The sequence below is a fragment of the Lonchura striata genome, chromosome 1 (genome assembly GCF_046129695.1).
Source record: "Lonchura striata isolate bLonStr1 chromosome 1, bLonStr1.mat, whole genome shotgun sequence".
In the NCBI taxonomy this organism is placed as follows: Eukaryota; Metazoa; Chordata; class Aves; order Passeriformes; family Estrildidae; genus Lonchura; species Lonchura striata.
In genome coordinates, this window is record NC_134603.1 from 156,799,196 (window position 1) to 156,824,019 (window position 24,824).

The window sequence follows — 24,824 nt, forward strand, 5'->3', positions numbered from 1 at the left end:
ACGGTTCGGCTCCGTTCGGAGCGGCCGGGCTGAGCCGGGCTCGGCTGCGCTCGGCCGGTTCGGTTCGGCGGGGTTCGGCCCGCTTCGGTTCGGTTCGGCTCGGTTTCGGTTCGGCCGGGTCGGCTCGGCCCGGCCCGGTTCGGCTGAGCTCGGGCGGGCTCGGCTGGGCTCGGCGCGGTTCGGCGGGGCTGGGTTCGGCTGCGCTCGGCTGCACTGGGTTCGGCCGGGCTCGGCTCCGTTGGGCCGGGCTCGGGCGGGCGCGGCCCGGCGCGGGCGGGCTGGGCTCGGGCGGGCTGGGCTGGGCTGGGCTGGGCTGGGCTCGGCTCGGCTCGGCTCGGCTCGGTTGGGTCGGCGCGCTCGGCCCGGCCCGGCCCGGCCCCGCGGGCGCGGCGGGCGCTGCGTGTTGACAGCGGGGCCGGGGCGGGGCCAGCGCGGGCGCAGCCAATGGCCGCGGGGGGCCCGGGACCCCCGCCCCGCCCCGCCCGGGGGCGCCCGGCGGGCCCCGGCCCCGCCCACGGGCGCGGAGCCACGCCCCCCGCCCGGAACCCCGCGACGCCCCGCACCGGCCCCGCAGCCCGGGACACCGGGCCCAGCCCCGCCTGGCAGCGGGGCCACACGAACACCCGGGCAGGTGGGACAGGGGACACGGGGACACGGGGACACGGGGACACGGGGACACGGGGACACAGGGACAAAGGGACACGGGGACACGGGGACAAAGGGACACGGGGACACCGGGACACGGGGACACGGGGACACGGGGACAAAGGGACACGGGGACACCGGGACACGGGGACAAAGGGACACGGGGACAAAGGGACACGGGGACACGGGGACACGGGGACAAAGGGACACGGGGACCCAGGGACACGGGGACACAGGGACACGGGGACACGGGGACACGGGGACACGGGGACACGGGGACAAAGGGACACGGGGACACGGGGACACCGGGACACGGGGACACGGGGACACGGGGACAAAGGGACACGGGGACACGGGGACACCGGGACACGGGGACACGGGGACATAGGGACATTGGGACATGGGAACACAGGGACATAGGGACACGGGGACACGGGGACAAAGGGACACGGGGACACGGGGACATAGGGACATTGGGACATGGGAACACAGGGACACGGGCACACGGGGACAAAGGGACACGGGGACACCGGGACACGGGGACACAGGGACACTGGGACATGAGGACACCTGGACATGAGGACACGAGGACACTGGGTTACCAGGACATCGGGACGCTGGGGCACATTGGTGCATGTAGACACCAAGACACCAGAATAACGTACAGTGGCACACCAAGACACTGGGACATCGGGATATGGGGACGCTGGCACACCAGGACACTGAGACACGGCGACAGTGGGACATGGGAACACGGGGCATGTGGGGCAGCAGTGCAGCATCCAGACACAGCCCCAGCTGGGTCCTGCTGGGAGCCTCCCCACCCAGCCTAAACCAGCATCAGCTCCAGTACCAGTCCCAGGTCAGCCCTTATCCTAGGCCCGATCCCGGTCTAATCCTATTCTCTATCCAATCCTAATTCCAGTCTCTGTCGTAGTTCTAGTCCCTGTCCCACTCCCAGTCCTCTCCAGTCCCAGTCTCAGCCCAGACCTCATCTAGTCCCTGTCCTGTCCAGTTGTGGTCCCAGTCTAGTCACACTCCCAGTTAAATCCTAATCCCAGTCCCCCTTCTCCCAGTCCATTCCCAGTCCAGTCTGGTCCCAGTACCAGTCTCCATCTAGTCCAAATTTTAGTTCAAGTCCAGTCCAAGTCCCGGTCCCAGCTCAAATTCCAGCTCTAGTCCACTTCCAGACCAGTCCAGTTCCTTCCCAGTCTAATGCAGTCCCAATCCACTCCCCGTCCGTTTCTGGCCCAGGTCTGGTCCCAGTCACAAAGATCCCTCCCAGTCCAGTCCGGGTCTCAGCGCTGTTCCAGTCCAGACCAATCCCAGTCCCAGCCATGGTTCTGGTCCCAGCGCCGATCCCAGTCCCACGTCAGCCCAGTCCAGTCCCAGTTCTCTTCCAGTCCTGGTGTCAGTCCCGGTCAGAGCCCAGTCCAGCCCCGAGTCCCAGAGCCAGCTCCGCGCCGTTCCAGCCCGGTCCCGGTCTAGTCCCGAGCCTGACGCTGGCCTGGACGCTCCCGGTCTCTGTCCCAGGTGCTGAAAATGGCTCCGGGCCCGGGGCCGCGACCGCCGGGACCGACCGGGGTGACCGGACCCGACTGGAGCAGCCGGACCCGAACGGCCCCGAATAGACCGACTGAACTAGCTGGTCCGGCCGGGCGGGCTCCGCCAACCGGAGCCGACCGATCCGGCCACTCCCGCCCCGACCGGCTCGACCGACCGGCTGCAAGAGGCTTCCAGCGGCCTCGAACGGACCCGAACGGGCGCGAATGGACCCGAATGGATCGACTGGGACCGACCAGACCCGAAAGGACCGACCGGACACAAATGGATCCACCGGACTGACCAGATGGACCTGATCCGACAGAGCGGACCAAGCGGAGCTCAGCCGGGCCGGGCGGGGGCTGTGGGCTACGGGGGGCGGTGGGGCTGGCCGAGGCCGTGGCACAGGGGAGGCTGTGGAACTGGAGGGGCTGTGGGGCGGGGGGGGATCAAGGCCTGACCTTCATCACCCCCGCCTGCCCGTGGCCGAGTCCCGCCCCCCGGGCAGGGCGGACGATCGGGTGGGCGCTCTGTCGTGACAGACAGCCCTCTCCCGCCCCACGGCCGGGGGACGGGGAACACCCCCGGGCGGGGCCGGCGAGCCGGGACCCCCGAGACGGGCTGATCGGACCCCAGTCCGTGTCCCCCCGCGGTCCCGGCGGCGCCCCCCGGCCCGGCCCTGCCCCCCGCACCGTGCCCCGGTCCCGCCCCGCGCCTCCCGGTTACCCCCGCCCCGCTCTCCCCCCGCAGGAAGGAACCGCCGAGCCGGCACCGGGCGCGGTTTCCCGTCGCTGCGTGAGCTGCGGGCCGAGCCCCTCCTCGAACCTCCGGAAGGACTCACCCCGGGACCCGGGGGACCCCTCTACCCCGGCCACCCCCCGCACCCCGACAGCACCCCCGTCCCGGACCCCCAGCCCCGCGACCCCCGCGACCCCCGCGACCCCCGCCCCACTCCGGGGTCGCCGTAGGAGCCTCCCCGCCGACAGCTGGGGTGAACCCCCCATCCCGCCCGGCTTCCCAGGGCGCCCCCGGGAGGGTCGCGGGGTGCACGCCCCCCTGCAGGGTTCCCCCGGGGCGCTGACCTGGGGGTCCCCGGCAGCGCCCAGCGCGTCAATGGCCGGAAGTGGGTGGAAGCAGCGGGAAATGGGGGGGGTCCCGCAGGACATCCGCCCCACGGCCGGGGGGCTGGGGCCGGCCCGGGAACCCCCCCGGGGCATCCAATCGCCCGCTGCAAAGATGGGGGGGCACAGTGTTCTGTGGCCAGGATGGGGGTCCCTGCCACCACCGCGGCCCCCCAAGTGCTGTGTGTCCCCCATCAGCGTTGTGTCCTGCCGCTGGGTGTCATCGCTGTGTCCCCAGGGTGCCATGTCCACCCCAGTGCCGTGTGTATGCTCTCCCGGCGCCGTGCGTGTCCCCCCAGTTCCGTGTCCCCCGTGGGTGCCATATCCTCTTCAGTGCTGTGTCCCCCTCTGGCTGCCGTGCGTGCCCCCCAGGGCCACATATCCCCCCCAGTTCCACGCTCCCCCCAGGGCTGCGTCCCACCCGGGTGTCATGCGTGTTCCCAAGTTCCCCGAGGGCCGTGTCCCCTCTCTGGGTGCCGTCGCTCCCCCCCCCATGGCCGCATGCCCGGGGGCCGGGGGTCACAGCGGGTTCGACGCCCTCCGCTGGGGTGGCCGGTGCGTCCCACGCGGCGCGGCGGTGGCGGTGACGGTGGCGGTGGCGGTGCCCATTGTGTGCGGGGCGGGGGCGTCGCGGCCTCGTCACCACTTCCCCGGGCAGTAGGAAGCGGGAAGCGGCCGCTCCCGGCTCAGTGGGGCCGCGATGGGGAACCTGCCGGGGGTCCTGCCCGGAGCCCCCCGCGCCTGCCCCGGCCTCGGCCTCTGCTCGCGCCCGCGCGGCCCCGCTCCCGAGGACCCCCCTGTCGCCGCTGCCCCCGCCGCTGTCACCGAGCCCCCCAGGTAGGAGCCCCGGTGGGACGGACGGGGTGGATGGGGAGGGATGGGGCGGAAAGGACGGACGGGGCACCGGAGCACCGGCACTCACCTGCCGCAGCTCCGGGCCTCGTCGGGACCCCCTCCTCCCTGGCGGGGATGTTCGCACACGGCCCGAGCCCACCGGAGACGTGTCCCGCCGTGGAGGGGACGGGGAGGCTCGCGTGGGGCGCTGGGGCAGAACACGGAGCCCGCCGGCAGCTGAGCCCTGTGCGCAATGCCCGTGGCGCCGTGACGGTGTCCCCGGCCCACGGCGCGGCCCCGGCGGCCCGTGGGACCCGCCGGGCTGCGCTGGGGCGAGCGGCCTGGGGGCACATCGGGGGACATATGGGGAGGGGTCCGTGGGGTCCAGTGGGGATGGAGGAGTGGGGACCCCACACCTCGGAGGGGCTCGGGAGGGACGGGCATGGGGCGGGGGGCCTGTCCTCCCCCCGCGGTGGCCCGGAGCCCGCTCTGACTCATGGCCATTGTTCACACTCACACGGCCCGCGCCCCCTCCATCCTCCGACCCCTCAACTCCTGACCCCTCCAACTCAGCCCCCCATACCTTATCTCCCATTCCCTGACTCCCAGCTCAGCCCTCCATCCCGTTCCCCCGTCCCCTGATCTCCACATCCCCTGATCCCCCCAGCTCGGCCCCCCAGCCTCTGCCCCCACCCTGAGGCGCCCCCGCCCTCTGAGCCTCCCCATCCCCTGCCCCCGTTCCCTGCCACCCCCACCCCGCGCGGTGGATGCGGGGGCTCGGGACCCCCCGGTCCCCAGCAGCACCAGATGTCGGGGACGTCCCCGGTCCCCGCCGCAGCCCGGCCGCTGCTCCCTCCGCCCGGGGCCCTCCGGTCGCCATCCCCCGGGCAGGTCCCCGCGCCCGAGGGGTCCCGGGCTCAGAGCCCGGCAGCGAGTGCGGAGGGGGCATGCGTTTCTCCCCACTCCCCCGAGACCCCCGGCTGAGCCCCCGTGCCCGGCAGGTCTCAGGGGTGCCCCGTGTCGCCCCCCAGCCCGGCGCCCTCTTCCCCCGCGGAGCCGCCCCGCTTTGCCCGCCTGAAGAACTGGGAGACGGGGGGCATCAGCTACGACACGCTCTGCGCCACGGCGGGGCAGGTCCGGGCCGCGGGCACGGCTGGGGGCGCGGGGCAGGGGCACGGGCACGGGGGCACGGCTGTGGGGCACGGCAGTGGGGGCACGGGCAAGGGGGCACGGCTATGGGGCACGGGCACGGGGGCACAGCTATGGGGCACGGCTGTGGGGGCACAGCTGTGGGGCACGGGGGCACGGGCAGTGGGGCACGGCTGTGGGGGCACGGGCAGTGGGGCACGGGCAGTGGGGCACGGCTGTGGGGGCACAGCTGTGGGGCATGTCTGTGGAGCACGGCTGTGGGGCACGGGGGCACGGGCAGTGGGGCACGGGCATGGGGGCACGGGCAGTGGGGCACGGCTGTGGGGGCACAGCTGTGGGGCATGTCTGTGGAGCACGGCTGTGGGGCACGGGGGCACGGGCACGGGGGCACAGCTATGGGGCACGGCAGTGGGGCACGCCTGTGGGGTGTCTGGCTGAAGGGGAGGAAGGCGGGTGGACAGCAGCGATAGCGGCAGGGGGAAGGCGGCGCAGGCTGGAGTTGCGGACTGGGGGGGGCTGCAGGACAGGAGGCAGACGGGGGGGCAAAGTCAGGGGGCAGGGCTGGGGGTGCACGTTTGTGGGGTGCCGGACGCGGGCAGGGTGTGGAAGGGGATGCAGGGACGGGGACGTGTGACCCGGGGGTCGCCTGATGACCCCCCAGGAGGTGCCCTGCTCGGGGCAGCGCTGCCTGGGGTCGCTGGTGCTGCCGCGGCCGCTGCCCGCCCCCACCCCCGAGGGGACGCGACCGCCCGAGGAGCTGCTGGAGCTGGCCCGGGACTTCATCACGCAGTACTACGTGTCCCTGCGGCGGTGAGCACGGACGGGACCCCAACAGCGGGCACGGGCACCCTGCGGCACCCACAGCCCAGCCCCAGCCCTGCCCCGGGCACCCCATGGCCCCATCTGCACCCCACAGCCTGGGCCCCCCCTGTGCCAAGGCACCCCACAGCCTCGGGGCACCCCATAGCCCCACCCCTGCCCAAAACACCTCCATATTCCTGTCCCGGGACACCCCAAAAACCCACCCCTGCCGCAAAGTACCCCCAGCCCCATTCCTGCTCGGAGCACTCCACGTGCCCATCTGCACCCAGGGTACCCCCGTAGCTCCTGACATGCCCTGGGGTGCCCCATATCCCCACCTCTCCCCCAAAGCACCCCCGGATCCCCCATCCCTGCCCATCGGTGCCCCAGAGCGCCCCGCAGCCCTGCCGCCGCTTGGCCGCCCTACCCCCGAAGGCGCCGGCGTCTGGGGGTGCTGGGGGCGGTCCCGGTGTCTGCGGGCGCTGAGGGTCCCCCCGCAGGGAGAACTCGCCGGCGCACACGCAGCGGCTGCGGGAGGTGGCCGCCGCCATCGCGGCCTCGGGCTCGTACCGGCTGCGGGAGCCCGAGCTCGCCTTCGGCGCCAAGCAGGCCTGGCGGAACGCGGCGCGCTGCGTCGGCCGCATCCAGTGGAACAAGCTCCAGGTGCGGCCCCACCCGCGACCCCTCACCCGCCGCAGCCCACGGGGACCCAGCGCACCCCAGACTCCCGGGGACGCCAAACCAAAGGCAGCCCAACGCACCCCACAGGAGCCCCACCCCATCTCCCGGGTACCCACAGGGGCCAACACCCCCGCGGTCACCCCCACACCGCGGGGACCCTCAAACCGTGTCCCGTGTCCTGGGCTGACCCCACACGGCACAGAGACCCTGCCTAGCACAGGGAGCCAGGGGACCCCCACTCACGGAACCCCGTCCTACGGGACCCCGGTTCCACAGGGAACTCCCGCCCCACAGAGACCCCGCGCCACCCCGGCCCCATGGGGACCCCTGTCCCAAAGGGCCTCCCGGCCTGCAGAGTCCCCCCGGGGCTTCCATCCCAGCCGCCCCGCAGGGGTCCCGCACACGCACCCTGTGCCCCCGCAGGTGTTTGATGCCCGGGACTGCGCGGGGCTGGGGGAGATGTTCAGCCTCCTCTGCTCCCACATCCAGTTCGCCACCAACCGCGGCAACATCCGGTGAGAACCCCCCGGCGCCCCGCGGCCCCCGCGGCCGCAGGCTGCCCTGACGGCCCTCCCGGCCCCCAGGTCCGCCATCACCATCTTCCCCCCGCGGGCTCCGGGCCGCGGCGATTTCCGCATCTGGAACCCGCAGCTGATCCGCTACGCGGGCTATCGGCAGCCCGACGGCTCCGTGCGGGGCGACCCTGCCAACGTGGACATCACCGAGGTGGGGGCACCCTGCGCCCCCAGGCCTCCTCACCACCTCCCCATCCCTGCTCTATTCCCTCTCCATCCTCGCCTCAGTCTTCCCTCCACGCCGCCCTCCATTCCCCCTTCATCTCTCTTCCCTCTCCCTCCTCACGCTGCTCCATCCCCCTCTCCATCTGCCCCATCCCCTTCATCTCCCCCAAATGCGTGCGGCCCCAAACACCTCCTGGGCCGCCCCTGACGCTGTGCCCCCCAGCTCTGCATCCAGCACGGCTGGACCCCCGGGGGGGGCCGCTTCGACGTGCTGCCGCTGCTGCTGCAGAGCCCCGACGAGTCCCCCGAGCTCTTCCCGCTGCCCCCGGAGCTGGTCCTGGAGGTGCCGCTGCACCACCCCACGTGAGTGGGGCTGCGACCCCCGGAATCTCTCTGGCCGTGGGACTCTCCCGGGGGTCTGGCCTGGAGTCCCAGGGGTCACCCCTGGGGAGGGATCGGAGAGGGGATGGAGCCTGGGGAACCGCGCTGGGGAACGGAGCAGCCGTGGGTCTGACCCCATCCCTGGCGGATCCTGGAACGCCGGCTCCTCCTGGGGTTGCTGCCCCCCTCCTGGGCTGGCTTCTGGGCTTCTGGAACACCGGGGTGCTGACCCTGGCCCTGACGGAGCCATCGCTGTGCTGACCCTCCCTGGGTGGGATGCGGGCGGGACGGGGGCTGCGGGGCCGGTGTGGGCGTGTGAGGGCGCGGCCACAGCCCCCGTGCCCGCAGGCTGGAGTGGTTCTCGGAGCTGGGGCTGCGCTGGCACGCGCTGCCGGCCGTGGCCAACCTGCTGCTGGAGATCGGGGGGCTCGAGTTCCCCGCGGCGCCCTTCAACGGCTGGTACATGGGCACCGAGATCGGCTCCCGGAACCTCTGCGACCGCCACCGCTACAACGTGCTGCCCGTGAGCCCCCGGCCCCGCGGGACCGCACGGGGACCCCGGGGCTGCACTGGGACCCCGGGACTGCACTGGGACCCCGGGACCGCACGGGGACCCCGGGACTGCACTGGGACCCCGGGACTGCATTGGGACCCCGGGACTGCATTGGGACCCCGGGACAGGACTGGGACCCGGGACTGCACTGGGACCCCGGGACTGCATTGGGACCCCGGGACTGCACTGGGACCCCGGGACTGCATTGGGACCCCGGGAATGCATTGGCACCCCCGGGCTGCACTGGGACCCCGGGACAGGACTGGGACCCCGGGACTGCACTGGGACCCCGGGGCTGCATTGGGACCCCCGGGGCTGCACTGGGACCCCGGGGCTGCACTGGGACCCCGGGACTGCACTGGGACCCCCGGGACAGGACCAGGACCCCGGGGACTGCACTGGGACCCCACAGGGATGGCGCTGGGACTCCGCTGGGATCCCCCCAGGAGCCCTCCTGGGGGCCCCCAAGATTTCCCGTGGGATCCACACTGGGCCCTCTCCAGAACCCCCCAGCGACCCCCACTGGGACCACTCTGGGACCCCATTCGGGCCCATCCAGGGACCCTCATCAGAACCCCCTGAGACCCCCCACCATGACCATGCCTGGATCACTCCTGGGACCTCCCCCAGAATCCCCCCTTTAGTACCCTGAACACCACCAGGACCCCACCCGAGACCCCTCGGGGACCCCCTGTCTGACCCCCGTGCCAACCCTGCCCTGCTGGCCCCCGCAGGAGGTGGCCCAGCGCATGGGGCTGGACACAGGAACCAGCTCGTCCCTCTGGAAGGACCGGGCAGCAGTGGAGGTGAACGTGGCTGTGCTGCACAGCTTCCAGGTGGGCCCCCTGTGGGACCCCCAGCACCGGGACCCCCACCCTGCTGGGATCCCCCATGCCAGGAATTCCCCATGGCCAGGACCCCCACCCTGCTGGGATCCCCCATGCCAGGAATTCCCCACGGCCGGGACCCCCTTACCAGGACACTCTGAGTGCTGGGACCCCCACCCTGCTGGGATCCCCCGTGCCAGGAACTCCCCATGGCTGGGACCCCCTTACCGGGACACTCTGAGTGCTGGGAGCCCCACACTGCCGGGCCACAGGAACCCCAAATCCCTGTGCCCCCTGTCCCCGTAGGTAGCCCAGGTTTCCATTGCCCCCCGTCCCCACAGGTAGCCCAGGTTTCCATTACCCCCCATCCCCGCAGGTGGCCCAGGTGACCATTGCCCCCTGTCCCCAAAGGTAGCCCAGGTTTCCATTGCCCCCCATCCCCAAAGGTGGCCCAGGTTTCCATTGCCCCCCATCCCCGCAGGTGGCCCAGGTGACCATCGTGGACCACCACGCGGCCACCGAGTCCTTCATGAAGCACCTGGCGGCAGAGGGGCAGGCGCGGGGCGGGTGTCCCGCAGACTGGGCCTGGATCGTGCCCCCGCTCTCGGGCAGCCTCACGCCTGTGTTCCACCAGGAGATGGTCAACTACCACCTGAGCCCCACCTTCCGCTACCAGGTGGGACCCCCGCCCCACAGACCCTGCCCCACCGCCCTCTGCATGGCCCGCCTCTGGGCTTGGACCCACACGTCCCGCCCCACACGTCCTGCCCCACGGCTCCCCAGCCCCTCTACCCCCTCCCTGCTGGAGGTGCAGTCCCGGTCACTGAGCCCCCGGGACCCCCCAGGACTTTCTGGGACCGCCCTGGGCACCGCTGATCCCTGCAGGACCCCCAACCCTCTGCATCCCCTCCACTGGCACCAACCCCACGGCTGCCCCCAGGACACCCCACAGCAGCCCCCGAGCATCCCTGGGATGCCCCCAGCACCCAGCTGGGCTCTCCCTCAGCTCCTTTGGGAGCTTTCCAGCCCCCCACGAGCCCTCACGACCCCCAGTGCTCCCCAAGACCCCCAGGTCACATTCCGGTCTGGCCCCACAGACCCCTGACCCCTCTTCCCCAGAGACGACACCCCCCACTCCACAATCGCACACACCCCCAGCCCCTGTGCCCCACAACTGCCCCAGCACCGCCCCTGTGCCCCACAACTGCCCCAGCACCATCCCTGTGCCCCACAACTGCCCCAGCACCCCCTGTGCCCCACAACTGCCCCCCTCAGCCCCTGTACCCCAGCACCCCCTGTGCCCCACAACTGCCCCAGCACCCCCTGTGCCCCACAGCCGGACGCCTGGAAGGTTTACGTCTCCAAGGGCACCACTGTCACCCGGAGAAAGACCTTCAAGGAAGTGGCCAAGTAGGTGAACGCCGTGATCCGGGGGGTCCGGGAGGTCTGGGATACCCTGGGAATGCCCCGCTGATCCCGCGGGGATGCCGCAGCGCTGTGAAGATCTCGGCCAAGCTCATGGGACACGTGATGGCGCGGCGGGTCAAGGCCACCATCCTCTACGCCACGGAGACCGGGAAGTCACGGACCTACGCCTGGAATCTGTGCCAGCTCTTCCGCCGGGCGTTTGATCCCAAGGTTGGAGGAGAAAGGGGCAGAGCTGGGGCAGCTCCGCTCACCCACCACCCCTGGGGCCAAGTGCCCTGAGGTGGGGGTTTGGGTGAGGGGAGACACCTGGTGCTGTTCCTGGAGGGATCCTAATCCTGGAATTCCATGAAGGTGCTGTGCATGGATGAGTATGATGTGGTGGCCCTGGAGCACGAGACCCTGGTCTTGGTGGTCACCAGCACATTTGGGAACGGGGACCCTCCAGAATGTGCTGAGGTAGGGATGGGATGGGATGGGATGGGCTGGGATGGGCTGGGATGGGATGGGATGGGATGGGATGGGATGGGATGGGATGGGATTGAGGCTAGAGACGGGAGGGATTGCAGATGGAGATGGGGTGAGGATGGGTGGGGATGGGATGTGGGGGTGACATCCTGCCCCCCACAGAGCTTCTCCAAGGCCCTGATGGAGATGACATCGCCCTACACTGGCACCTCCCAGGCGGAGCCGCCCATGTGAGCACCCCGGGGGTCCTGGGGGGTCCCCGCTGGGCCTGGGGCAGGATCCCCCCTGACCCCCCTCACCCTCCTAAACTCTCAGGAGCTACAAGCTGCGGTTCAACAGCGTCTCCCAGTCCGACCAGCTCGTGTCCTCCTGGAAGAAGAAGCGGCGGCAGCTGAGCAACACAGACAGTGCGGGAACCTTGGGAGCCCTGCGGTACCGAGGCCACGGGGATGGGCACGGCATGGGCACCGCCACAGGGACAGGATGGGCACGGGATGGGCACGGGATGGGCACCGCAGCCTGGGCATGTCGGAAGTCCTGCAGTACCCAGGCCGCAGGGATGGCCACAGCCACGGGAACAGGGATGGGGCCGGGCTCCTTGCCCGGGCACGCTGCCCTGCTGGGGCGGGGGGTGCCCCATACCGGGGCTCACACCAGCACGCACCCCCCTTTCCCCCAGGTTCGCGGTGTTCGGGCTGGGGTCCCGGGCGTACCCCCACTTCTGTGCCTTTGCGCGGGCCGTGGACACGCGGCTGGAGGAGCTGGGCGGGGAGCGGGTGCTGCCCCTGGGCGAGGGTGACGAGCTGTGCGCCCAGGAGGAGTCGTTCCGCACCTGGGCACGCCAGGTGTTCCAGGTACGGGGGCTGGGGGGCCCTCAGGAGCCGCCCTGCACCTGGGCACGCCCGGCGTTCAGGTACCAGGGCTGGGAGCACCCACAGGCCCCCGCGCTTGGCACCCACCGCCCCCCGTACCCCCAGGCTGCCTGCGAGACATTCTGCGTGGGGGACGGGGCCGCGGGGGCCGAGGAGCTGTTCGCCCCGCCGCAGGGCTGGAAGCGCCAGAGGCACCGGCTGGTGCCACAGCCCCAGGCCACCGAGACTCTGGCCGGTACCGACTCCTCCGGGACCCCCAGACCCTGCGGGACCCCCCGACCCCCGGGTCACCCCCGCCTCTCACTGACACCTACCCCCTGGGCTCCCCGGGACACCCCCCGAGCTCCCTGTGGGATCCCCGCACCCACAGCTCTGTGGGGTGAGCCCCCAGCCCCCCAGGGACCCCTCCAGCCCCCTCATGACCTCCCAAGACCCTTTGGTTCCCCCAGCCCCCCTGCCCCTCCATGCGCCCCCAAACCCCCGTTCCTCCCCAGCCCCTCCGTGTCCCCTCATTATCATCGGGTCCCTCCCGTCCCTACCTGCACCCCTGTGTCCCCTCGTGTCCCCCCCGTGTCCCAGCCTCGCCATGCCCTTCTGTGCCTCCCCAGCCCCCCGTGCCCTCCTCACCCCCCATGACCCCCGGTCTCGCGTGTCCCCCGGTCCTCGGTACCTTCCCACGCGTGCCATGCCCCCAGCTCCCCCATGACCCCCCGCGCCCCCCAGGACTGTCCCAGCTGCACAAGCGCCAGGTGTTCCCCTGCTCGGTGCTGGCTGTGGAGAACCTGCAGAGCGAGGAGTCCAGGTGAGATCTCCCCGCACAGGGATCCCCACCTCGGCCCGCGCCCACCCCCGGGATCTCCCGTCCCCCTCCACTCCCCACATCCGCGGGACGCCCCCACTGGCGGGACCCCCGGGGCCGCTTTCCCCCGTGTCAGCCCCGCCCCGTCCCCCGCTGACCCCCTGCCCCCAGCCGGCAGACGCTGCTGGTGCGGGTGGGCTGCGCGGAGCAGGGCGGGCTGCGCCACCTGCCCGGGGACCACCTGGGCGTGTTCCCCGCCAACCGCGAGGAGCTGGTGCGGGGCGTCCTGGAGCGCGTGGAGGACCCGCCGCCCCCCGAGCAGCCCCTGGCGCTGGAGAGCCGCGACGGGGACCCCGCCGGTACGGGGGACACGGGGGACTGGGGGGAAACGGGGGACTGGGGGGACACGCGGGATGGGGGGGACACGGGGGGACTGGGGGGACACGGGGGATTGGGGGGACACGGGGGATTGGGGGGACACGGGGGATGGGGGGGGACACGGGGGATTGGGGGGAACTCAATCACAGCGGGGTAGTGGAGACTCCGCTGGTACCGGAGGGGGACAGGAGGGGGTCCCGGACTCCTCCGGTACCGGAGGGGGACCGCGGGAAGATGGGGAGGGGCTGAGGCTTGGGAAGAGAAAGGGGAAAGGGAAGAAATCGGGGCAGGGGAAGTGAGAGGAAGGGGCTGGGAAAAGGAATGGGAAGGGACTGAGGAAGAGGAGGACAAAGGGGTTAGCGCCTGGGGCGCGGGAGGAAGAAGGAAAAGAGGAAGGGCCTTGGGAAGGATGCAGGACAGAACTGAGCGCCACGATCCCCCCCATCCCCAGGCGGGCCCAGCCCCGGGCCCTGCTGGGTGCTGCAGCCCCGGCTGCCCCCCTGCACCCTGGCCCAGGCTCTCACCTTCTACCTGGACGTGGCGGCGCCCCCGACCCCGCAGTTCCTGCAGCTCCTGGGCTCGCTGGCGCGGGACCCCGCGGAGCGGGAGCGGCTCCAGCGCCTGGCGCAGGTGAGGGGGGGGCACCGCCCGCAGAGGGGCTGGGGGGGCTGGGATACTGGGGTGCCGGGATACTGGGGTGCCGGCCCCCCCGTCCGGCTGGGACGCCGGGATGCCAGTTACCTCGCAGTCGGGATGCTGGGATGCTGCTCCCCGCGCCGGGCTGGGCGCTGGTCCCCTCGGGCTGCTGCCAGGCACTGGGGGTCCCCGGCGCCGTTCGGGGTCCCCGCTGTGCCAGCCCCGTGCCCGCAGGACGCGCGGCTCTACGAGGAGTGGAAGTGGTTCCGGTGCCCGACGCTGCCGGAGGTGCTGGCCGAGTTCCCGTCCGTGGCTCTGCCGGCCGCGCTGCTGCTCTCCCAGCTCCCGCTGCTCCAGCCCCGCTACTACTCCATCAGCTCCGCGCCCGGCGCGCACCCGGGCGAGATCCACCTCACCGTGGCCGTCGTCACCTACCACAGCGAGAGTGAGCGGGGATGGGGACGGGCGGTGGGCACCTCCAGGGCATCCCCGGGGCTCCAGGGCGCCTCCAGCTCATCTCCAGGGTTTCCAGAATATCTCCAGTGTCCCCAGAGCATCTTCGAGCGCCCGGCCCGGGCGCGGAGGAGTCCCCAGCCCCTGCGGGGGGCTCTGTGAGGGGCTGCCTCCGGGAGTGCCACCCGCCCCAGCCCCACCGGCCCCCTCTGGTCCCCACAGACGGGCAGGGTCCCCTCCACTACGGCGTCTGCTCCACGTGGCTGGCGCGGCTGCAGCCGGGGGACACAGTGCCGGCCTTCATCCGGGGGTAAGGGGTCACCGTCCTGCCGCGCGTCCCCTGCCTGCCCTCCCTGTCCCCGCGCCTGCCATCCCTGTCTGTCCCCCTCAACTGCTCCCCTACACATCCCCTGACCCACCCCGCCCCATTTCCCGACGGCCCCAGCCGGGGCTGGGCTCAAGCCCCCCCCAGGTGACCCCCAATTCTGCAGGGCCCCCTCGTTCCGGCTGCCGCCCGCCCCCGACACCCCCTGCATCCTCGTGGGCCCCGGCACCGGCGTCGCGCCCTTCCGCAGCTTCTGGCAGCACCGGCTGCACCTGCTGCGCACCGGAGGTGGGGACAGGGACACGGCGATACGGGGACACGGGGGACACAGGGACATGGGGACACAGGGACATGGGGACACGGGGGACATGGGGACACGGGAACATGGGGGACACAGGGACATGGGAACACGGGGACATGGGGACATGGGGACACGGGGACATGGAGACACGGGAACACGGGGACATGGGGACACGGGGACATGGGGGACACAGGGACATGGGGACATGGGGACACGGGGGACAAGGGGACACGGGGACACGGGGGACAAGGGGACACGGGGACATGGGGACACGGGGACATGGGGACACGGGGACATGGGGGTGGGATACAGGTGCCATAGGGGACCAGGGAGAAGGGGATGGAGAAATAGTGACACGGGGATGAGGGGACAGATGGTTGGGAGGACGTGGGGATGGGGACAGGGAGCTGGGGATGGGAGGGATGCAGAGAGGTGGGGGACATGGGGACATGGGCACACAAGAATACGGTGGCACTGGGATGTAGGACAAGAGACATGGCAGCAGTGACGAAGGGGCTGGGGACATGGGGAAGGGGCTGGGGACTGGGGATGTGGGGACGGGGGCTGCAGGGCAGGGGCGAGCGGGGCTGTGGGGACACGAGGACACTGTCCCCTGCAGGTGGCCCCCTGGGCCCCATGGTGCTGGTGTTCGGGTGCCGCTCGCCCGCCCTGGACCACATTTACCGCGAGGAGATGGAGGAGGCGCGGCAGCAGGGCGCCCTCAGCCAGGTGCTCACGGCCTTCTCCCGCGAGCCCGGGAGCCCCAAGGTGTGACGGGGACAGCGGGGACAGCGCTGGGGACTGGGATGGGGACGGAACGGGGACAGGCTGGGACGGGCACGGCGCTGGGGACAGGGACGAGGTGAGATGGAAATGAAGGGGGCGGGCGTTGCTGGGGGACACAGCCGGAGCTGGGGGTGAGGGGCTGGGACACAGACAGGGACAGGGACAGCGCACAAAGGGTCAGGGCGCGGGTGGGGGCCTGGGGACAGGCCGGCTGCGTGCAGGATGCCAAGGTCCCCGCGTGTCCCCAGACGTACGTGCAGGACGTGCTGCGGGCACAGCTGGCGGCCGAGGTGCACCAGGTGCTGTGCCAGCGCGGGGGACACATGTACGTGTGCGGGGACGTCACCATGGCCACCGAGGTGCTGCAGACCGTGCAGCACATCCTGGCCCAGGAAGGCGGCATGACCCTGGGGCAGGCGGGGGACGTCATCAGCGAGCTGAGGGTAAGGGCTGCGACCCGGGACAGCACGGGGAACACACCCGGGCTGCGACCCGGGACAGCACGGGGGACACCCCCGGGCTGCGACCCGGGACAGCACGGGGGACAGCCCCGGGGTGGGACCCGGGACAGCACGGGGGATACAGCCCGGGCTGGGACCCGGGACAGCACGGGGGACAGCCCCGGGGTGGGACCCGGGACAGCACGGGGGATACAGCCCGGGGTGGGACCCGGGACAGCACGGGGGACACACCCGGGGTGGGACCCGGGACAGCACGGGGGACACACCCAGGCTGCGACCCGGGACAGCACGGGGGACAAGCCCGGGGTGGGACCCGGGACAGCACGGGGGACACAGCCCGGGCTGCGACCCGGGACAGCACGGGGGACAAGCCCGGGCTGGGACCCGGGACAGCACGGGGGACACAGCCCGGGCTGCGACCCGGGACAGCACGGGGGACACCCCCGGGGTAGGACCCGGGACAGCACGGGGGACACAGCCCGGGGTGGGACCCGGGACAGCACGGGGGACACAGCCCGGGCTGGGACCCGGGACAGCACGGGGGATACAGCCCGGGCTGCGACCCGGGACAGCACGGGGGACACAGCCCGGGCTGGGACCCGGGACAGCACGGGGGACACCCCCGGGGTGTGCCCCGGCCCTGACTCGCGTCCCGCAGGACAAGAACCGCTACCACGAGGACATCTTCGGGCTGACGTTCCGCACGCAGGAGGTGGCCCTGCGCATCCGCAGCCAGTCCTTCTCCCTGCAGGAGCGGCGCCCGCCGGGCCCGGCGCCCTGAGCGGGGACGGGGACAGGGCACCCCTGCGGCTGTGCCCCCTCCCGCCACCCCCAGTAAAGGTTTAGTTTTGATACCCCCGGCCCGACACTTCGGCTCCTGCGGTGGCACCGGGGCACGGGAGGTGGCGCAGGGAAGGGTGGGCTTTGTGACACCTCTGGGGTCACCTGGCCACGCTCCAGCCACGAGGGGTGGGAGACGGGGGGCAAAAGGAGGCAGCCACGCTCCTGTGGCTCTGAGGGGTGGGAAACGCTGGGAGGGCTGTGGCCCTGCGGCTCCCACCTGTGTGGCGGCAGGGGACTGCACTCCCTGCCAGCACCACCGCTGCCACCAGCCCACAACCCCGGTGTCACCCCAAACTGCCACACCCCATCCATGGCATCGGCCCCCCAGGACCCCCAGCTCATCCCAGGCACAGCCAGCCGGCACGGCCCCTCTGTAAACCTTTATTTCAGCTGGTGCTTGGGGCACCGCGGGGGGCACCAGCCTTCTGCCCCCCCAAAAACAGCACCTGGGGGCACCCTGGCAGCACCCCTGGCCCTGCACGGTAGTGGGGTCACCAGGGACGCCCCGAGCAGGGGGCTCCTACACAGGGCCCCCCTGGCAGCATAGCGGGCATGGCGAGCCCCCCATGTGCCCCTGGCAGCTCCCCCGGCACCTCCGGGGGGTCTCGGCACAACCAGGACCCTGCAGAGGGAATGGGGTGTCAGCGGGGACCCCAGAGCAGGACCCCAGGGCAGGGACCCTGGAGTGGGGACCCCAACACTGGGCACCCAGCACACGTGGCAGTGGCAGCCGGACCCCACTGAAGCCCAGCCCGGGGGTCCCTGTGCCCAGCCCCTCCGTGTCCCGGGGTATCCCTGCCGAGTCCCTGCAGCCTCAGCCCTGGGGGCCACCAGGTCCCCCAGCCCTGAGGGGTTCCGTCTCCCACCCCCAACGCCCCCGGGGCTTTCCACGTCCCAGTCCCGGGGTCCCCGCGCCCCCCCGGCCCCACCCACCGTCGCCAGGCCCGGCTACGTCATCATCTCCTCTTCCTCCTCCTCTTCCTCCTCGGCCCACCCGCCCAGCGGCATCTCCCGCAGCTGCGAGGCCCGGGCAGCCGAGCCTGGGGGGCACAGGGCGGTCAGGACCTCCAGAACCCCCCCCGGCCCGGCTCCAGGCTCAGCCCCGCGGTGGGGGGGGTCAGCAGTGCCCCCCACCCCCTGGGACACCCCACGGGCCGGTGCTCACCTGTGGTCACAAAGGGGTGTTTGGGTGCCCCTGCGGGCTGGGGGCTCGGCCCCTGCGGCTGCTGCTGCTGCTGCTGGTGGAGCTGGGGGGCAGAGGGGTCAGGGAGTGGCAGAGAGCCCGGATTAGCGCTCACAACACCCCCAGAGGCAGCCAGAGCCCCCCAACACAGCAGAACGCCCAGTACTGGCACCCAGAGACCCCCAAGGGGCAGCAGGACAGGGGTCCCTCAGCCTGGGACACTCCCCAGCCCCAACGGGGTGGCAGAAGGGGGAACAAGGGTGACACCAGCTGCGGTGCCCCATCCCCAGCGCCCCATCTGGCAGCGGCCAGGAACAGAGGGGTCACCCAGCGGGTCAGGGAGGGAAGGGGCCGCCTGGAATGGCTCTGGGGACAAGGGACAGGGGACAAGAGACCAGGGCCAGGCAGGGCTCCCGGGGGTGAGGCAGAGCCCGCAGGCGGTGACACTGGTGAGAGACACCCGTGCCCCGGGGCGCTGTGGGCAGGGGGAGCCCGGGAACCGCGGGTGACGCACCTGGTGCAGGTAGATGGCGTGAAGGCTCATCTCGGCGGAGGCCACCTCGGCCAGCAGCGCCGAGCGGCTCAGGCTGCGCAGCCGCGACTCACTCAGCGCCGGCCTTGGGGCACGGGAGGGGTGGCACGGGGTGACAGCCCCGCCACAGCACCCCCTCCTCGCTGTGACACCCCCTCCTCGCTGTGACACCCCTTCCCACCGTGACACCCCTTCCCTGCCACCCCTTTCCCACTGTGACACCCCTTCCCTGCCACCCCTCCTCGCTGTGACACCCCTTCCCTGCCGTGACACCCCTCCCTGCCACGACACCCCTTCCCTGCCGTGACACCTCTTCCCACTGTGACACCCCTTCCCTGCCGTGACACCCGTCCATCCCCCATCGCCAGCACAACGCTCCTGCCCACCACGACAGCCCCCCAGTGACACCCTGGCTGCCCTGAGACCCTTCCGAGCCCCGTCCCCGCTCCCCGCGCCCCCGCCCCGCGTCCCCACCTGTCCCCGGGGCGCTGGTGCTCCGCAGGGCTGTCGGGGGCCGCGCAGGGCGGTGTCCCCAGCGGGCTCCGCAGCGAGGCCAGCAGGCTGGCGGTGGCGCTGGCCGTGCTGCAGGGCTGCCCGAGGCGCGGGTCCCGGGCCAGCAGCCCGCTGGCCGCCAAGACGCTCGTCACCAGCCCCTCGGGCTGAGGGGACACCCGTCAGGGGAGACCCAAAACACCCCGCGGCGCCCCCGGCGCGCCCCCACTCACCGCCAGCGCCGAGTCCTCGGACAGAAGGGACGCGGCCAGCGGCCCCTCGGCGAGCGGGTGCCGCGGGGCGGGCGCGGCCGCCGCGTCCCGGGTCACCTGCGCCTGGAGGTGGCCGAGGAAGCGGCGGGCGGGCGGCGGCGGCCGCCACCGCGGGTTGCTCAGGGCGAAGCGCATCAGCGACAGCTCCGTCTTGCCGTGCTCCGCCTGGCGCTCCGGGGGAGCCTCCGTGTGTCCCTCCGACAGCCACTGCGGGACAGGGACGTGGCACAGCCCCGCAGGGACACGCGGCCCCGCAACGCCGCGCCCCGGGCCCCGGCCCCACCTGCGGGTTGCCGTGGTGCCGCACGTCCAGCTGCGCGAAGGAGCAGATGTCGCCCACCCCCGCAACCTCCACCGTGAAGTTGCGGAAGAAGTCCACGATGTCGAGGGCGCGCGGGGGAAAGGCGAAGATGAGGATCAGGGGTGTCACGAGGGGGCTCAGCAGCTCCTCCAGGATGAAAACCTGCGGTGGGGGGCCGTGGGATCTGGGGGTGCCCCGGGGCAGAGGCCCCAGGCTTGGAAGCCCTGGGGTGGGATGTCCAGGGTGGGAGTATCAGGGCAGTAGGTCCTGAGGAGGGGAGTCCTCGGTAGGGCTGCCCAGGGTGAAGGGGTCTGAGCGTGGGGGATTCCAAAGCAGGAGGCTCCTGAGATGGGGGTGCCTCAAGAGTGGGAAGCCCTGGTGCAGGGGGGTCCCAGTGTGGGGGTCCTGGGGCAGGGGATCAGGACAGGGAGTCCCAGGGCAATGGGGCCTTGGAGCAGAGAGTCCCAGTGTTGAGGGGTCCAGGCTGGAGATCCCGAGGCTGGGGAGTCCCAGGATGGGGCTCCCGGTCTGTGGCATGCTGGGGGTGAGGAGTTGTGGGGAGAGGATGGTCCCAGGGGAGTGGGGTGCTGGGGAGGAGGGTCTTGGGCAGTGGGGGCCTGCACCCACCGCCTTGTACTGGAAGAGCTGCGCCATCTCTGCTCGTGTCTCGGCACGGCCGGCGCGGCCCTGCCAGTGCTCGGGCAGGTAATGCACGTGTGCCAGGACCCGCTGCAGCAGCTGCTCCGGGCACCACACCGCGTGCTCGTCCGGGATGAAGGACCTGGAGGGGCACAGGCGGGGTCCCGCCTTAGCCCCCGCTGCCCACCTGGCCCAGCACGGCACGGCACAGTCCGGCCCATCCACCCGGCCACCGCGACCACCGCTCCGGCACCCACCTGGCCACGGTGACCACGAGCCCCAGCAGCGTGATGGCCGTCAGGATGTGCTGCACCGTCAGCACGTCCTCGTCGTACACGGTGAGCACGATGAGCACGGCCAGCACGGAACCGGCGAAGAAGCCGACGTGGCGAGCCAGCACGGCCAGCAGCGGGCTGCTGAACGAGTCCATGTACTTGGTGGCCGGCGCGTGGCCGCGGCCCAGCCGCGCCTGCAGCTCGTGGCCCAGCTCGTTGAAGTGGCGCAGGTAGTGGCGCGCGTAGAGCGACCAGCGGCGCGCGCCCAGGCTGCCCGGGGCCCGCTTCAGCCCCTCGGCGTAGCTGAAGAAGGCGAGCAGCAGGCGCCAGCCCAGCACGCAGGGGCACAGCGCCAGGTTGGCCACCCCCAGCAGCACGGCCGCCCGCGCCAGCCCCCGCGCCAGCGCCCGCCGCGCGCCCGCCCGCTTCACCTGCGGCCGCAGGCTCCAGGTGTTCTGGAAGAGCGCGGCCGGGCCGCGGAACAGCAGCAGCTCCAGGTTGAACTGCAGCCCGCGCGTGAGGAAGACCACGGGGCCCAGCAGCGGGAGGCGGAAGCGCACGGGCAGCAGGGACTTGTTGACCATGGCCACGGTGTAGTTGCGGAAGCGCAGGATGCGGTGGTGGATGTCGAGCTCCGTCAGCTCCCGGCGCGGCACGCACAGGGGCTGGCGCCGCTGCAGGGCCAGCAGCCGGGCCTGCACCGACTGCCAGCTGTGGTTACACAGCTCCTCCTGCGGCAACGGCACGGGGGTCGGCGCTGGGCACCCGGGCACGGCCGGCGCCGCGCGGCGCCGGTGTGGCTTGGCGTGGCCCGGCGCCCCGCGGCCCCTTCCGGCCCAGCCCGGACCCCGGCCCCCCCAGCGGCCCCAGCCCCCCTCACCGCGGGGATGCCGAGCGCGCGGATGTAGAAGCTCCGGATCTCCCAGTAGCCCACGAGGCGCCGGAGCGCCGTGACCAGGCGGCACAGCCAGACCGCGCCCGCCAGCACCAGCAGGAACAGCAGCCACCCGCTGCCACGGAGCCTGCGGGGACACGGGTGTCACCAGTGCCACCAAGCCCCCGTGCCGTGTCTTCCTGTGCTAGGAAGACACAGGTGTCACCGGTGCCACTGGAACCCTCCACAGCCACACCAGTGCCAGCCAAGCCAGATGCCACCTGCTGACACAAGGCCTGTGGGGACACAAGTGTCAGCAGGGCCAACAAACCCTTCACAGGCAGCGGCCACCCACTGCCACCAAGCCTGCAGAAACACAGGTGTCACCAGTGCCACCAACCACCTCACAGCCACTGCAGTCTCAAGAGACAGCTGGGGACACGTCACCCACAGCACCAGGACCCCACGCAGCCACACCAGTGGCACCTGACCCGACAAAGCTGCGCTGGTGGCACTGGGACCTCTGCACGGCCACGCAGGTGGCAGCAGGAGCAGCAGCCACCCGCCGCCACTGGCCCTTTGGGGACACATGTGCCACCCACACAGCTGGGACCCCAGTGCCACCCACAGCGCTGAGAACCCCCCGGCGTCCCCCGGCGTCCCCTGCCCACCTGCGGGCGCACTGCGGGGCGGGCAGCACGGCGTCGGGCAGCGTCACCTTGGCACGCTCGGGGACGTGGCTGTGGTTGAGCGGGTGCGTGGCGAACAGGACGTCGTAGTCCACGCAGCACAGCAGGAACGTGCTGAAGGTGACGACGAACAGGAACTGCCTGGGGGGACGGGGGGTCAGTGGGACCCCGGTGTCACAGCCGCGTGGCACCGTACGGTGACAACGTGGCATCACTTACACCAGCTCGAGCACGTCCGAGAGCAGGACGCAGGCAAAGCCATTCCTCTGGTGGAACTGGTAGATGTGTGGGGGCGTTAAGGAGACTGTGAAGGGGTGACGGACCCCCCACGTCCCCCCCATCCCCGGAGTCACCCCATGCTCCCCCATGCCCCCCACAGTGCCACCAGGGGCTGTGCCAGGATATCTTGGTGAAGAAACTGTCCAGGTCCTTAATGTGGTGCCACGAGTCTGGGGGGAAAAACACGGCAGGTAAGGTGTGGTACCACCTCTCCATGGGACCCCCGCGCCCCACCCAGGACCCAGAAACACCACCTGGGGTCCCCAAAGAGCCCGTGGGACCCCGAATCCCCCGCCGGACGGGACCCCAGTACCTGTCGGTCCTTCAGTGACGTGCAGCAGCAGCTGCTCCTCCTCCTCCTCGCCGGGGGGCGAGTCCTCCTCACAATCCTCCAGCCGCCGGTACTGCCGGTACTGCCGGTCCTCCTCTCCCCGCTCCGCCATCACCTGCCGGGGAACGTGAGCACCCGCCGCCGCCGTGGGGCCGCCGTGGGGCCGCCGTGGGGCAGGTGTGGGCCGGAGGGGTCGGGGCAGGTGTGGGGCACCGGAAATGCCGCTGCGGTGCCGCAGCGCCGCCCGCGTGCCCCGAATTCGGGTGGCCTGAGCTGGCCCCGGCCGCGGGCAGGTGACACCGCAGGTGCCACCGGCCCGTCCTGTCCCACCGGCCAGGCCGGTGCCAGAGCCTGCCCTGAGCCTGCAGAGCTCCCCGGGACGGACCCCCTGAAAACTCCGAGGGACCCCAATACCTCCCCCAGCCATCCCCCGGGCCGTGCTGTGCTGCCCGGCCCGAGTGGGGGGACGCCTCTCCCCACGGACCCCTGTGTCCACAGCCCCCCACAGCCTTCGTCCCCACAGAGCCCCCCTCCCCATGGACTCCTGTACCCACAGACACCCCGCAGGCCACACTCACCACGGACACACCATCCCCGCAGCCAGGGGAGAGCCCAGAGCAGGAGCAGCTCAGGACCAGTCCTGAGCCCTGGTGGTCTCTCCATGCCTTGCGGACCCCCGGCCCGGGGAAGGATCGGACCCCCCCCCCAGCCCTCTGGGGGAGGGCAGGACCCCGGACCTTGCGGCAGGAGGACAGCCCCCCACAGGGGAGGACGGGACCCAAAACTCTTGGAAGGGACCCCAAACCCTTGGAAGAGACCATCACAGCCTGGGGAAGGATGGGACCCTCACCATTGGGGCAGGACGGGACCCCCCGCTCACCCCCACCACGGTCCCCTTACCGCCGCCCCGCAGCGCCGCGCGTCACCAGCGTCCCCCGCGGTGGCCGCAGCCGGTGTCCGGCCAGGCCGGTGGCCGCAGGTGACACCGTCCGGCCCCACCTGCCCGCGGCTGACTCACGGCGCGGGGCTGATGCAGCAAGAGGGACCCGACCCCGGTTGTGCAACTCCCCCTTGGGGACAGCGGCCGCATCCCCCGGGATCGGGTGTCCCGGCGGGTGACACCGGCACGGCCCGTCCCCAACCAGCTCCGCATCGGGGAGCCAAAAATACCCGCGGAGCCCGAAAATAGCCCGCGAGGGTAAAGGGTTGGGGGGGCCCGGGGATCCCCGGGCCGGGCAGCCGGGACACCCCCGGGGCCAGGGACAGAGCCCAGGGGACGTGGCACCCGAGGGACACAGCGGCCCCCGGCAGCGGCCCCGGTGACCCTGCCGGGACACACGTGTGTTTCCGCAGCGTCACCTGTGTCACCGCCACTCCGCATGGGGACACGGACACCTGCCCGTGGGGACACGGCAGGGTGACACCGCCGTGGTGACACGAGCCCCGGTGGTGACACATGTGACACACGGCTCCGCCGTAAGAACACGGACGGGGCTCGGCAGTGACCCCCGCGAGTGGCCCGGGACCACACGTGGGGACCGGGCACCCCACGGCGGCAGGGGTCACACCCGCCGCGCTGGCCCTGCGCTGCCCGCCCGGGGCTCCCGGGGCAGCGGCCGGGCTGAGGGACCCCGGGGAGGAGCGGCGCGACCCCGCTCCGGGACAGCGGGCTCCGCCACCCCCGGTACCCGCTGCCCCGTCCCCGCTCACCTGGCCGCTCGGTGCCGGCCCGGTCCCCGCCGGTGCCGGCGCTCAAGGGGCCCCACGGCCGCCCCGGGCCCCGCCGCCGGCCATGGCCGCACCGGCGGCAGCCCCGGGCAGCGGCGGGGCTCGGGGTGCCGGTGCGCGCTCGGAGCTCCGGCGCGGGGCTCCGCTGCGGGTCCGGGAGTCCGGAGGGGCCCCGGGAGGAGCGGGCGTGCCGGGAGCGGAGATCGGC

At 72.0% G+C, this 24,824-nt stretch overlaps 2 protein-coding genes across 2 annotated transcripts; one reads left to right on the plus strand and one right to left on the minus strand.

Annotated features, from left to right (window-relative positions):
• The first annotated feature begins 3,531 nt into the window (after positions 1–3,531).
• NOS3 (nitric oxide synthase 3) lies at positions 3,532–17,033 on the plus strand. Its single transcript, XM_077790130.1, has 24 exons — positions 3,532–4,107; positions 5,151–5,276; positions 5,953–6,101; positions 6,593–6,755; positions 7,197–7,288; positions 7,358–7,499; positions 7,737–7,876; positions 8,243–8,417; positions 9,182–9,283; positions 9,756–9,950; positions 10,611–10,684; positions 10,768–10,912; positions 11,054–11,158; positions 11,330–11,397; positions 11,483–11,599; positions 11,847–12,274; positions 12,763–12,841; positions 13,010–13,197; positions 13,668–14,297; positions 14,528–14,615; positions 14,797–14,918; positions 15,551–15,699; positions 15,966–16,160; positions 16,837–17,033. Exons 1-24 carry the CDS (start codon positions 4,009–4,011, stop codon positions 16,957–16,959), a joined length of 3,894 nt encoding a protein of 1,297 aa, XP_077646256.1. The 5' UTR covers positions 3,532–4,008; the 3' UTR covers positions 16,960–17,033.
• Positions 17,034–17,388: 355 nt separating this feature from the next.
• ATG9B (autophagy related 9B) lies at positions 17,389–24,678 on the minus strand. Its single transcript, XM_031503771.2, has 15 exons — positions 24,599–24,678; positions 22,871–23,003; positions 22,684–22,727; positions 22,498–22,562; positions 22,261–22,419; positions 21,596–21,737; positions 20,698–21,446; positions 20,429–20,582; positions 19,784–19,963; positions 19,462–19,707; positions 19,211–19,395; positions 18,719–18,821; positions 18,187–18,268; positions 17,955–18,061; positions 17,389–17,643 (listed from the first exon to the last, which is right to left on the minus strand). The coding sequence occupies exons 2-14, from the start codon at positions 22,998–23,000 to the stop codon at positions 17,970–17,972; spliced, it is 2,331 nt and encodes a 776-aa protein (XP_031359631.2). The 5' UTR covers positions 23,001–23,003; positions 24,599–24,678; the 3' UTR covers positions 17,389–17,643; positions 17,955–17,969.
• Positions 24,679–24,824: the final 146 nt, after the last annotated feature.